General features: G+C 48.0%; 2 protein-coding genes across 3 annotated transcripts in view; one reads left to right on the forward strand and one right to left on the reverse strand.

The window, feature by feature from the left end:
* Positions 1-3,594, reverse strand: part of SZT2 (SZT2 subunit of KICSTOR complex) — a 49,870-nt gene extending 46,276 nt beyond the window's left edge. Inside the window, exon 1 of one of the 2 annotated variants that reach the window (XM_026498301.4) lies at positions 3,473-3,594. In XM_026498301.4, coding sequence (XP_026354086.2) covers positions 3,473-3,499 — 27 coding nt within the window. In that variant the 5' untranslated portion in view covers positions 3,500-3,594. The remainder of the gene's footprint in view (positions 1-3,472) is intronic. The other variant, XM_026498302.4, reaches the window with a different exon arrangement.
* A 63-nt stretch (positions 3,595-3,657) lies between these two features.
* Positions 3,658-8,951, forward strand: MED8 (mediator complex subunit 8). The gene is made up of 7 exons (XM_026498305.4): positions 3,658-3,721; positions 5,065-5,183; positions 5,887-6,031; positions 6,556-6,696; positions 6,896-6,977; positions 7,352-7,600; positions 8,623-8,951. Exons 1-7 carry the CDS (start codon positions 3,716-3,718, stop codon positions 8,685-8,687), a joined length of 807 nt encoding a protein of 268 aa, XP_026354090.1. The 5' UTR covers positions 3,658-3,715; the 3' UTR covers positions 8,688-8,951.
* The last annotated feature ends 4,570 nt before the right edge of the window (positions 8,952-13,521 follow it).

Genomic DNA, 13,521 nt, shown 5'->3' on the forward strand with positions numbered 1-13,521 from the left:
GAGAATCCGAACAATGGTGGAAGAAGCCTAGCATTCTCTGGAACCTTATTGAGGCCTACATACCACGTATAACAAGATGAATAATACATTATTAGGCACCGTGCTGCATACCATGTACACTAGGATGAAGGAAACATCGCCCATCTCCATTTGTTGGCTTTTGTTTGTTCTTTGCACCTGTCCACCTTTGTGGTTAAGGTATAAATAATCTTTGAAGCCTTTTCCAACCCTCGTGCTATTTTCTGTTAACAGAATCCCATGAAACAATGTAGACACTTCTCCCCCCTTGAACTGTCTGAAGGCTCCTTACTACTGTGTGCATGCCGAAGTCCTAAACCTCCAGCATGGGCTCAATCTCACTCTTCTCATCTCTCCCCAATCTCCCACTGAGTTAGAGCATCTAGGATCTTTTAAACACTGGTTCTGCTGCTGCTTATTAGTATAAGGCCTTGGTGAAGTTACTTAACCTCTCTGTGCCTTAGTTTCCTCATCTGTTACATCAAGAAACTAATAATACCTATTTCATAGACATTTTACAAGGATTAGGTGATACTCAGTAAGCACTCTGGAAGTGTTAGCTGTTCTCACTGTCACACTGCACCCACATTAGCAGCTGCTTCTTCTGTTCTCTGAAGACTCTAAGCTCCTTCTCACCCCAGGATTTTCACTATTGCCTCTGCTCATGGCCAACTTCTACTCAGTCTTCAGGCTGAAATGTCATTTCTCTGAGACGGCATCCCAAACCACTCCTCCCCTCACACTTCTTAACAGTCAGGTAAGAACCCCTTTTAAGCACTCATTCACTCTGTAGTTTTCCTTTGCAGCCCTCATTATAATTCAATGTTTGTTTACTCCATTAAAATAGGAGACATGTCTGTCTTACACTGCTTGGCATCCACCCTGATACTTAGCACAATTCTGAGTCCACAGTAGCACTCATAAAATATTTTAAATATCTGATGAATGAATGATTTCTTAAATCTGACTCTGCCCAATTTTTTTCTCTTGAGATTGTAACAACCTCTAAAAGTCAGTCACTTTTCTGCCCAGTGGCAGAACTCTTCACTCCCCTTACTCTGTGAGATAAAATTTTCAGAAATGCAAATCAAGAACTTAACACATGCTTAACTTTTGGCTGAATGAGACTCCCACAAGTATGCGTCTTGACTCTAAGCTACTACAGATCCGCACTGATCAATACGGCAGCCACTACCAAACGGGGCTACTGAGAACCTGAAATGATGCTAGTCCGATAGTGCAGAATGAGATGTGCTGTTAAGTGTAAAATACATGCTGGATTTTAAAAATTTGGTACAAAAAAGAATGATAAATATCTCATAATTTTAAATATTTATCACATGTTGAAATGGTAATATTTTGGAAATGTAGAGTTAAATAAAATACATTACTAAAATTGATTTCATTTGTTTCTTTTTACCATTTTAAATGTGGCTGCTAGAAAATTTACATATATGGCTTGCATTAGATTTCTACCCTTTTTTTTTTTAAGATTTATTTATTTATTTATTTATTGAGGGGGATTTATTGAAGATTTATTTATTTTTGAGGGGGCAGAGAGAGGGAGAGAAAGCATCTTAAGCAGACTCCCCGCTGAATGTGGAGCCTGACCTGGGGCTGTTCTCATGACCCTGACATCATGACCTGAGCCGAAATCAAGAGTCAGATGCTTAACCAACTGAGCCCACAACGATGTTTTAGATTACCTGACTAAAAGGTATGTTGTATTTCCCTACAACGTCCCCCCATTTCCTCTCATCTTAATCCTTAAGGAGATGCTCAAATTCTTTCAGTCTTTCTCAATATTGGTATTTCTTTTTTTTTTTTGTTGTTCCTTTTTGTTTTTTTTTTTGAGGTTTCAGATTCTCTGGTTTATTTATTTATTTTTTTTAATGATTTTTTATTATGTTATGTTAGTCACCATACAGTACATCCCCGGTTTCCGATGTCAATATTGGTATTTCAGATGCATGGGCTACTCCACCATCCCTGTGGAACATGTCTGATTCTTTTATTTTTCTAAAGATTTATTTATTTATTTGAGAGGGGAAAGGGAAGAGGGAGAGGGAGAGAGAATCTCAAGCAGACTCCCTCCCAATGTGGGACTCAGTCTCACGACCCCGAGATCATGACCTGGGCTGAAACCAAGAGCTCAACTGACTGAGCCACCCAGGCGCCCCATCTGATTCTTTTAAGCAGCACAAGGTTTCCTACTTAATCTTGGGTCTCATCACATCAAATCCCAACAAACTGGAGATTTGCCATCCTGTGACTACGTTATTATACTAAAAATCACGATGGTTAAAAACGTAAGATCTGGAGCCAAGCCACCTGTTTGGGAGTCCTGCCTCTACTACTTACTAGTTGTGTAACCATGTTACTCTGGTGAGCTCTGTGCCTCAATTTTCCCAACTGAAAGATGGAGATGATAAATACGTCTATGGATGAGAGCACTAATTGATATTGGTAAAGTGCTGAGAATGGTGCCCAGCATGCAGTAAGCATTCAATAAGTAATGACTACTATTTATGTCATTATACACACCCTTCACCCTTCCCACCTACTCATATACTCTCTTAGAACACTGGGCACCTCTTCTAGTGATGTTCTTTCCAAATCTGATAGATTTTATGCTCAGATCTTCTAACTTCAAAACTCTGCTACTCCCCTGACTGAGTAGCACTTGGGTAAGGTGCTTAACCTCCTTCAGTTTTCAGTTTCCTTAACTGTAAATGAGAACGGGTATTGCCACCTTCCCTTCCTTGCACAAGTTTGAATAACATCATGTAGGTATAAGTTCCTTGCATTAACGCTAACGGATGCCTCATACACATTTTCTGGTTTAATACGTAAAGTTCTCACAACACACCATAAGACAGGTATTTTATGAAGAAAGAAACAGGATCCCGACAGTCAAGACTTGCCCAAAGTTGCACGGATAGCTAAACAGCAGAGCCAATGTTGGGACGAGGTTTCACTCCGAGTCAAATGTTTTTTCACGAAACCAAAGCTGCTCCCTACGTGCACGAGCGCTACAACTAAATTAATTCATGCTGTTTACGGCATTCCCATGTTTGGAGAAATGCATAAGCCAGCTAAGTAGGTCTATTGCCGAGCTGCCCACGGAAATTGCAGCAGAAATCACACCACAGGTTTTGTTAGTATCATTATTAAGACCAAGAATCCGAGAGCCCCAGGGTCGGCGACGTGTCTGAAATCTCAATAAACAAAACAAAGTGACGGGTTTCTGCTCCAGCCCCCCCTGAGGAAACTGCGGGCAGCGGGGAGGAGGTTCACTTGTCGGGCCCTCGGGGCTGGGCCGATCCCTACCCAGGCCACTCAGCCCGGCCGCCCCCAGACCAGGAGGAGGCCGCCGCCGCCGCGCCGGGCCGCCGGACCCTCCGCCTCAGGGCTCGAGGCCCAGCGCCCAGCGTTGCGCCCGCCCGCCCCTCACCTCCGGCTCCGGGCGCTCCGAGGCCATCACACATCCCTCCCGCGCCGGCCCGGGCCAGAGAAGATGCTCCGCTCGTGACCCCTGACCCGACTACTGGAGCCCCGCAGGAACCGGAAGTGAGTGGGAGGGCCGAGTTCTGAGTTTTCTGATTGGCGGACGAAGCCCTCTCAGAGCGGCTCGCAGATTTGGCAACCGGAAGGGGAAGTCTTTGCCGCCGCCGCCGCCGCCGGCGCTGCCGCCGCAATGCAGGTGAGAGCGGGGGTTGGGGCTGTTGACCGCTAGCTAGCTAGGTTCAGGTAACAGGACTGAGAGTGGGCTGGTCGAGTAGAGTGAGGAATTGGGGCTGAGAGGAGAGGGCAGAGCCCGTAGTTGACCGGTAAGGGCCCGCAGGATGGGGAGGCACAGCAGACTGGAGGGGGGGTGGGGCCCATTTGGCAGGAGCCTTTGGCCGAGTCGCAAGCGAGGAGGCCCCGCGGATTTACGGGGATGCACGAAGGCATCAGGCTACTGTAATCTGGGAAGGTTGAAATGCAGCCCAAGGAAGACGGCTCAAGAAAGTGGCGGGTTGGCTCAGGCCCCGGCCTAGGCTGTTGGATTGACGCTGTTGGATGCAGACCTAACAAGGGATCTGGAATTGGAGAGAAGCCTGAGGGGTGAAGGAATTGCGGGGGGAGGGGGGAGAGGGTGGCTGAAAGCTGAGCTAAGTATAATCTGAGGCTGTGGGTGGAACCTAGGATCAAGGCTCACGTCATATAGATTGGTGAGTTTGTAAGACGATTTTGCATCATTCTTCGCAGCCTGAGCTGTTAGTTGTTAAGGATGAAGAAATGAAGTAAAACTGGAGACCACAGATGGGAGGGAAAATGTGTGCAGACACGTCAACATTTAAAATTGTTTCTCTGGTGCCTAGGAGCGTGCGCATTTTTTTGTTTTTCACTTGCCACTTACTTTCTTGCTCCTGGTTGGCTGTCAGTAATGTTTATAAGTTGACTAAGCTTGTGAAAGGGACACAGGAATATTGGCACAGAGATAAAATGAGTGCTGATTAATTCAGCAAAAAGAAGTTTGAAAACATCAAATGCTGAGGGTAAAGACAAAGGGGGGGAGGTTGGGGGGCAGTGGTGGTACAAGCCTGGTACTCAGGGAAACCTTCATGTGTGGGTAGGTTTCCCAGAGATTATGTTATTGGCAGGAACTGCCAGGCTCACAAGGCAGATTGTAGTACAGGAGAAGCTGAAATACATATGCTGCAGAGGTGCACAAAAGGTAATAAAGCCCAGGCATCAGGTCTGGTGAAAATGTCTCAAAGAGAGAGTATGGAGTGTTTCCAATGCAGAGAAAAGCCAGACATGAATTAGGAGATGATGAGGGAAAGGAGGAATCGAGGTCAGGCAAATGGATTGAAAGGTCTAAGGGTTGATACTGTCTGTAACCCAAATACCAAAGATAGAAAACAACCTGGCTGTCCTGCGCCAGGGAGGTCCTGTGTTATTTGACTAGTTTTGCATACTGTCATCCTGGCTTTTCAGCCTTCCTCTGTATGTGTCATACTCACGGCTATCTGGGTAACCAACCTGTTCCTATTGGTGCAGAGGGAGGAGAAGCAGCTTGAGGCATCATTAGATGCACTGCTGAGTCAAGTGGCTGATCTGAAGAACTCACTGGGGAGTTTCATTTATAAGTTGGAGAACGAGTATGACCGGCTGACCTGGTAAGGGTTGCCAGGGCAAGCTGAGGAGGGCTCCATGGGTGTGGGGGGAGGAGGGGCAGACCTCCTGGTAGATAGGACATCGCCAGTGATGTCACAACTTATCACTTGGCAAACATCTTTTGATTGGAAAGAGCTGGGTTTCCCAGCATTTAACCAGTGAAGTTTGTCCTGGTGCCACTGTGGCGAGGAAGTAGAGGAATGCCCAGTTTCCCAACCCAAGTTCTTTCTAGCTTTTGATTCTCACCCTTTGACTTCTCTGGGAGGAGGTACTCCCTCAGTGGGTCCTCCCACTACAGTAGAATCCAGTGTTCATCCTGGATCTCTTACTACAGATATTGCTGAGTCTTTTAGGTCCACCCTACTCTGGAAGTGTGGATCCTATTTTCAGGCCTGAGAGGAAGCTTTTACACAGTTTCTGAATGTTTAGTGATAGGTACAGCTGTGGTTCTTATTTCGCCACTGGTCCTCACCCCATTCAAAGAATGAACTGCCTTATTTCTCCACCTGTGTCAGAAACTCAAAGTGTGTCTCTCTTTCCTAACCCCATAATCCTAACTCCACAATCCCAAGCCAGTCTGGTTCCTGCCCAGTCCAGCTGTAGTGCTATGAGTCTTTTTGGGGTGAGCCTGGGTGTTCCTAGTCTGAAGGACCCCTCCAAGGCTACTTTACTGAGAACATTCTGATACCTTCTTATCACCACCAGGCCCTCTGTCCTGGACAGCTTTGCCTTGCTCTCTGGACAGCTGAACACTTTGAACAAGGTCTTGAAGCATGAAAAGACACCACTGTTCCGTAACCAGGTCATCATCCCTCTCGTGCTGTCCCCAGACCGCGATGAAGATCTCATGGTAAGAGGAGGAGAAGGGTACAACATGGGAAATTAAAGTCTTAGATGAGGACTTAGAGCACAGATGTTGCTTGGTTATTTTAGAAGTTCTGAATGTGTAGTGTGTGGCAATAAGAAAGCAAGGGCTGCATTTTGGAGGCTTTGCTTTTTTTCCTTCTGGAGTTGGGGAGCCTTTCCCAAGTAGTGCCAAATAAACCCGAGGCCTGTGTCACTAAGGCAAGGACCTTTCTCCTCCAATACCTATTTTTAGCAAAAAGTATGTTCTTTTGTGAGTTTGTCTACTTTGGCATTTTATTAAAATGTAGCAAAGAGAGACTTGCCTCTAGGTCTGGTAGAAACAGAAGTGTGAGGAGACAGAAATGAAGCAGGGAGTAAGGGCAAGAGTGTCCTAGGAAGCTAGACTCTATGTCAGGTGGTGTTTTCCCGGAAAATGTACCATTTGCCTCTGGAAGGAACTGTGTATATCAGGCCAGACTGAATCTGCTTGAATCGCGTAGGAGGATCTATCCAATCTGTGTGTTACAGCGGCAGACTGAAGGACGAGTGCCTGTTTTCAGCCATGAGGTGGTCCCTGACCATCTGAGAACCAAGCCGGACCCCGAGGTTGAAGAGCAGGAGAAGCAGCTCACAACGGATGCGGCCCGCATCGGTGCTGACGCAGCTCAGGTTGGACCGCGTCGCTGCCCACCTGTACCCCCCCAACCTCTGGGGTCCCATCACGAGAAGCTAGACGTTGCCATTTGTGTCTGGTGGGCACACACAGTTGGTTACACATAAGTTGCCCCTGGAAGAGCCCAAGGAAGAAACTTGACCACACTCATTTCTTGTTTGCCCTGATCTCTGCACAAATGTGTGTGTGTTACAGAAGCAGATCCAGAGCTTGAATAAAATGTGTTCAAACCTTCTGGAGAAAATCAGCAAAGAGGAACGGGAATCGGAGAGTGGAGGTACGGAGGGATTGGCGGCGACACGGAGAAGGGAAAGAGGGAGAAGATCGCTGGGATGGGAGTGGTCGTTTTGGTGGTGGTGAAGTGAGGACGGAAGACCGAACTGCTTAGGAGAGGGACACGTCCATTCTGTTCGCCGTGTGTGCTTAGGGCTAGCCCTGGAGCAGGTGGAGGAAATGGGCAAAATGAGAGGGGAGAATTCCAAGATAGCTGTGGGGGGTCTCCGGGGGCTCTTCCTTTGGGCTCCCGGTGAGTGTGGATGCTGCTGAGCCCTGGTGCTCCGAGCCCCGGGGATCATCCTGGTCTTCCTGCTGCTAGCTTCAGTCCAGGGTCAGAGGCATACTTCAGGCTCCTCACTTCACCTTTTCCTTCAGGTCTCCGGCCAAACAAGCAGACCTTTAACCCTGCAGACACCAATGCCTTAGTAGCCGCTGTGGCCTTCGGAAAGGGGCTGTCTAACTGGAGACCTTCAGGCAGCAGTGGTCCTGGCCAGCCGGGCCAGCCTGGAGCTGGGACAATCCTTGCAGGAGCCTCAGGATTACAGCAGGTGCAGATGGCGGGAGCTCCAGGCCAGCAGCAGCCGCTGCTCAGTGGGGTGCAGATGGCTCAAGCCGGTCAAACAGGTAAGGTGGAGGGAAGGACATGGTAGCAGGCCTTGAGCATGGAAGTAGGAATAAGCTGGATTGTCTGAGCCTCCAACATCCCAGAGCTGGAGATTTTCTCCTTTCTTCTTGGCTCAGACCCAGAAAACAATTTTTGAGGAGTAAAAATCTTTGAAACTCTGTAGCAGGCACCAGAGAAAGGAAGAACTTGGAGCAGCAGAAGCTGTACCTCCCACCCCATCTTAAAGCTCTGTCTCAGCTACCCTTCTGTGCCATTTTCTCTGGACACTGGGTGTGCTGTTAGGGTCTTTTCTTAGAGGGACCGACAGTCTTAAGACCGTTCAGTAGGTGTGCTGAGAATTGACAAACGGGCAAGCTCCGTGTACTCTTTTCTTTGTATCCTGTCTCTCCTGCTCACTGTTAATAGTTACAAGAACAGTTTGGAGGAGTTCAGATGGACGAAGCTAGAAGAGGTATTTTTTTTCAAAGCTGTCCAGGAAAAGGAACAGTTACAATAAGAAAAAACCTATTTTTTTTACCTGTGACATTAAATGGGGTCTAGCTGTCTTTTCCAGGAGTAGCTGAGCAGGAGACAGCTGGGGTGTGTTTTGAGCCCTCCTACCATCAGCCCTTTCCTCCCAGACACCTGCAGGGAGAGCGCTGGTCAAGATCCACACCTCTCATCTTTGCTACCCAGGGTCAGAGGCCACAGAGGTTCTGAGGTGATAGAGCGAGGGGGTGGCAGAAGGGAACCTGGGAGACCACCTCTCTGATTTATCATAATAGTCTTACCATGCTTCAAGCGTCTTTTTTTTTTTTTTTTCAAAGATTTCATTTATTTATTTGACAGAGAGAGAGAGACAGCCAGCGAGAGAGGGAACACAAGCAGGGGGAGTGGGAGAGGAAGAAGCAGGCTCATAGCGGAGGAGCCTGATGTGGGGCTCGATCCCATAACGCTGGGATCATGCCCTGAGCCGAAGGCAGACGCTTAACCGCTGTGCCACCCAGGCGCCCCTCAAGCGTCTTTCTTATGTTCCTTTTAGGGAAAATGCCAAGTGGAATAAAAACCAACATCAAGTCAGCTTCAATGCATCCCTACCAGCGGTGAGTGTGGCCGGCAACCTCCACTCCCAGGTGCCCCTTGCAGAGCTGGGCAGTGAAATCGCGTTTTGCCCAAAGCTGAACTAGGTGGGTCCAATAAAGAGAACATGGGCTTTCAGCACCAGACAGGTCCCAGCTCTACCACTGACTAGCTGAGTGACCTTGGGCAAGTGACCTAATTTTCCTCAGCCTGTTTTCTTGTTTGTAAATGGTGATGATACCTACCTCATAGGGTTGTTGTGAGAATTAAAATGAGAAAATGAATGTAAAACACTTAGTACAGTCTATGAAATGACGGGTATTCAATAAATGACAGTTTCTACAGCCACTTCTCCCCACTGCCCTCCTCAGTCCTGGATCCAGAACTTAGTGGCATCTGACGCTGCTTCCCGTCAGTGGTGAGCTATTGGACTCAAGATCACGGACAGCTCTGTTCTCTTTGAAACCTGTGCTTATTTTGTGCGGCCAGAAACTGTCACAGCCTCTGTATGTCCTTAGAGGCATGAGGGCTCTTCAGGCCCACCCCTCCCCACCCCCCGGTTCCATCCTGGCCATCTCTCCGCGCTGTGGGCAGCGAAGCTTCTGGGCTGGGTCAAACGGTCCACCTGCAGCTCTGGTGAAGTGTGGGCCTGCTCTCCTCCTCCTCTCCTCTGAGAAGCCGGTTCAGCTCTTACCCGGGAAATAGTCACAAAGTTCCCTATCCTTTACCCTACCCCATACACATGAAAGAAGATGTTGAAGGTCCAGTAGGTGGGGGCTTCCCAGAAAGTTGCTCTTCTAGGTAGGATTGTGTGAGAAAGGGATTTTCTTAGCACGTGAAGAAGCCCTTTCTTCCCTGGACTCATTTTTCTTACTTTAGAGGGAGAGGGGAATTACACTTCACACTATCTTTCTTCAGGGTTTAGCTGTCCTCATAATAGTGCCTAGTTCCTAGATTCTAGCCAGGATGCCTTTCCTCCAGTCCAATGAAACTCAAGTAAGAGCCAGATTGCTGGTGGGTGGGGACAGCCACCAGGACCGTTGCCTGCTTTGCATAAAGCCGAAGAGCAGTGTGAGTCTGGTCTGCACTTACGCAGCCTTTCTTGGTGCTCCTTTGCAGGCAGGGGCAGGGTCTGAGTCAGGGGAAGACCAAAGGGTTTCTCTGAATAAAGTTTTTTAAATTGATGGCAACCATGTCAGTGTTAGCTGACAGTGATTTATGAGAGAGCTATATAGAGATCAGAGACCGTAGGTCAGAGACTTTCAAAGTTGCTGCAAGGCAATTCTGATTTGTTCTCCATAAAACATTTTCTAGCCTCGCTTAGCTTTGATCTAAAAATCCTGAGTGGTATGAGGAGGGCCCACTCATACCTTCCAGCTGCCTTCTTTCTGTTCTCTCCTGTCACACAGCAGTACTTGGGCATTTGTTTGGTGCCGGGCCAAATGCTGCCAGGCTGTGGCAGCAAAGGACTGGAAAAGTGGTCCCCAATGTCACATCCATTCCTGCTCCATCGAGACAAGAGATGGTCTCCACAGAGTTCAGTGGTCATAGCACACAACAGCATGGGGAGTCCTGTTATCAGCTCTGAGGCAATGCCAGACCTTTCCCCCACTTCAGCAGACCTGTCTATTGCTCTGTCAAGTGTTCCTTATGTCCTTACCCTATTTCTCCCGGCTGGAAGTGTCAGAGCGAACTGCCATATTGGATAAAGTTCAAGTTGTACGTCTCTAAAACCCCTGAAGCAGCTTTTGGTGACTGCTGTCCTTCATTCCACCAGAAGATTCCCTCCACTGAGAGGCCCCAACCCCGTTTCTTTGTTTTCTCAGACTAATACTACCTTCATTCCCACCATGATATTTGAGGTGGAAATGTCCTCCTCCCCAACAGCAACATGTGCAGGACCTCACCTACATCTTGGGCCCTTATGCAAACATTCCTTCCTCTGGAGGCACTCACATCTCTATATTCTTTACTCTGGAAACACATGTTCTCATTTCTGACCCCTTCCAACCCCCACATCCTCTGGAGTACCCACACCTATGTAGCATCGCCAACTTTGGGACCCATAGAACCCAGCAAATGCCCCAGTGGAAAGTATCTCCCTCCCCTCACACATACTTTCCCTCCATTCCCTCAGGCGCAAATATATATGGCGCTCCCTTTGAAGAGGAGGACGTGAGGTGCTTCCTTGCTCAGATTTAGGATTTGTAAAAGATGGCTCCCTCACTCTACTTTGGTGGTATTCCTCTGTTTCTGACTGCTCTGTTTTGTCTGGGGACGTGTTTTCTCCTCCTCTCAGGGCCTCTGGAGAATGAGATTAGGCCATTGTTTCCTGGGATTATGCCTAGGATGGAGAAAGAAGCACTGTGAAACCGTGAGATCTTTCTACAGCGCAGAGTTCACCCTGCTGATGGCAGGAGTTTACTTAATCTCCATCAGCATGACCACCATTGCCTGGGACCGCTCCATCTCCAGGCCTGCCCTGTGGCTAGAACTCTGTCATTGTTGACCCTCCCTTTTACTCGTACCCCAGTCACCCCTTTCTCTACCCCTTCTGAGGTCTACTCCTGCCCTACCTAGCCAACTTTACTTAAGCTTGCTACTTTCTTGTGAAACAGCCACTGTTGATAGGCCGTAGCCAAGTGCTCCTTCCGGTTCTGTAATGGGCTCTGGCTTGGGAACTGAGCTGGAGGTGTAGATTGCCCACCTCCTGTCCTGCTCTCAGGGGGGCGGCTGGTCTCTGCAGGAACGCCCTAATGCAAGGCTGGTCCCTTTTCCACCCCATTCTCACCTCCCCCAGGCAGCTGGGAACAACCTCTCTCTTTGTTTGAACTGCTTGTACAGAATAATCCTCCTTACGGACAATGTATTCTCTGTGCCTGTGGACATAGGAGCCGTGTGAGCTGATCCCAGCACCAGGCAGGACGGAGGCTGAATCCTTCCAAACGCCCACCCTGGGTCAACTCCTGATTACTGTCCAGAGAAATTACTAAGGGATATACGTTGACCTACTGGCTAAATCCAGAATTTTTTCAGTGCTCTTCTTACTTGATCTCCATGGCGTTTCATAGTGCTGACCAGTTCCTTTTCATTTCTTTCTCCTCTGACCGGTCCTTTTCTGCAGCTTTTGGCCTTCTTTCCCTCTGCCCGCTGTCCCTGTAACCACCACTTTTATTTTCAGCTCACCGCTCTCTGCCCCTAGGACCCATAGGTACCTCAGATTCTGAATGTTCAAGTCCAGTCATCCTTCCCTCTGAACCTGTTGTGGTTTTTTTTTTTTTTTTTTTTTTTTGCTTTCCCTAATTTCCTGGGTGTGACCTAGGCCGAGACTATGGAAGCCATCCTTAGCCTTTCCCTCCCAGCCCCCCATGACCCAGTCAGGTGCCAAATCCTATCTGTTCTGGCTCCCTAATATCTATCTATCCTGCCCTGCATTTTAGGCCCTGGCCCTCTTTCCCTAAAAGTGATGTTCAGACTCCCTGTCTCCCACTCTGACCCATCTTTGATGTGGCTGCCAGGTCTTTCTAAACTGCTGATGAGATCACATTGCTCCTTTGATTAAAATCCTTTTGATAGTTCCTTCCCCATGTTTCTCAAACTGGAGTCCACACACCTGGCAGGTTGGTGGCAATCCAGGATCCAATCACCCCGGAACACTCATTTTCTTGAGGGTAAGTAATTTAAACAGAGGACACAAAATTATCTCATATGCATTATTAGGAGAAAATAGACTTCCAGGAATTCCTCCTAGTCTGAAGGGGTTCAGAGTAAGCCACCAGATTTCCTGGGGGATATTTCTTTGTGTCTTTTTTGCCATTACATTTACTTCACTGAAAAATTTGGAAAAATGTCTCAGATTTCCTGGAAAGGCAAGTAAGATTCTGTGCAGTCTGGCCCCCTGACGTCTCCTGACTTAGTTTCTTTATTGTCCTGCCGCCCACTCTGTTCCTGAGCCATACAAGCTGCTTGAAGTTTCCCGAAAGGAGCAGACTTTCTAGCCTCCGTTCCTTTAGTCCCACCATTCCCTCTGCAAGTAACATTTTGTCCATCGTTCTGTCTGATGAATATCCAATCATCTTTCAAAATTCAGCCCGTGAGCCACTCCTCTGTGAAGCTTTCCGACAACCCAGTGCAGGCACAACTCAGTGCCACTCTAAGTAAGTAAGGTCAGTTACCTCCTCTTTTATGCTCTTTATTGTCCCCCAGGTTCAAGCACCCTGAACTTGGGGTTTGAATTCCAGTTCATCTACCTGGGAACGAGGTGATCTTTGGCATGAAGTGTGTGTGTCTGGCATACTCTAGCATCGGCCCGTCATAAACACTGTGAATGCTAGCTGCTACTATTCTCAGTAGTGGTGTGGTGTGAGTTAGTTGACTTGGGGCAGAGAGAGTAATGTAGCATTTTGGTTAAAAGAGCAGGTTCAGACTGCCTAGGTTCAAATCCTAGCTGTGCCACTTACTAGCCGTGTGGCTCGGGAAAGTTAATTTACCTCTGTGCCTCAGTTTCCTTATTCCTGGGGATGATGATATCAGTGGCTATATTGTAGGGCTGCTCTGATGTTTCAATAGGTTAATACGCAGTGAAGTGCTCAGAGTAGTGCCTGACGATAAAAGCTGGATAAATATTCGCTATCCTCAGGGTTGTGTCTAGAACTCTGCTGGCAGTAATTATTGCTTAAACCAATGATCGATCAGTCCCTTTAGGAGGAGCTAACTTCTTCCTCCCTCTGCACCTTGTCTATGCTGACGTCACGCTCAACCTCAGGAGCTCAGCCTTCTGAGAGATCCTTTGCGCACATTGCATCCCCCACGGCGTCCCTTCAGAACCGAAGGCAGAGCATTTTTTACCTGGTGTGATACG

The sequence above is a fragment of the Ursus arctos genome, unplaced genomic scaffold (genome assembly GCF_023065955.2).
Source record: "Ursus arctos isolate Adak ecotype North America unplaced genomic scaffold, UrsArc2.0 scaffold_12, whole genome shotgun sequence".
In the NCBI taxonomy this organism is placed as follows: domain Eukaryota; kingdom Metazoa; phylum Chordata; class Mammalia; order Carnivora; family Ursidae; genus Ursus; species Ursus arctos.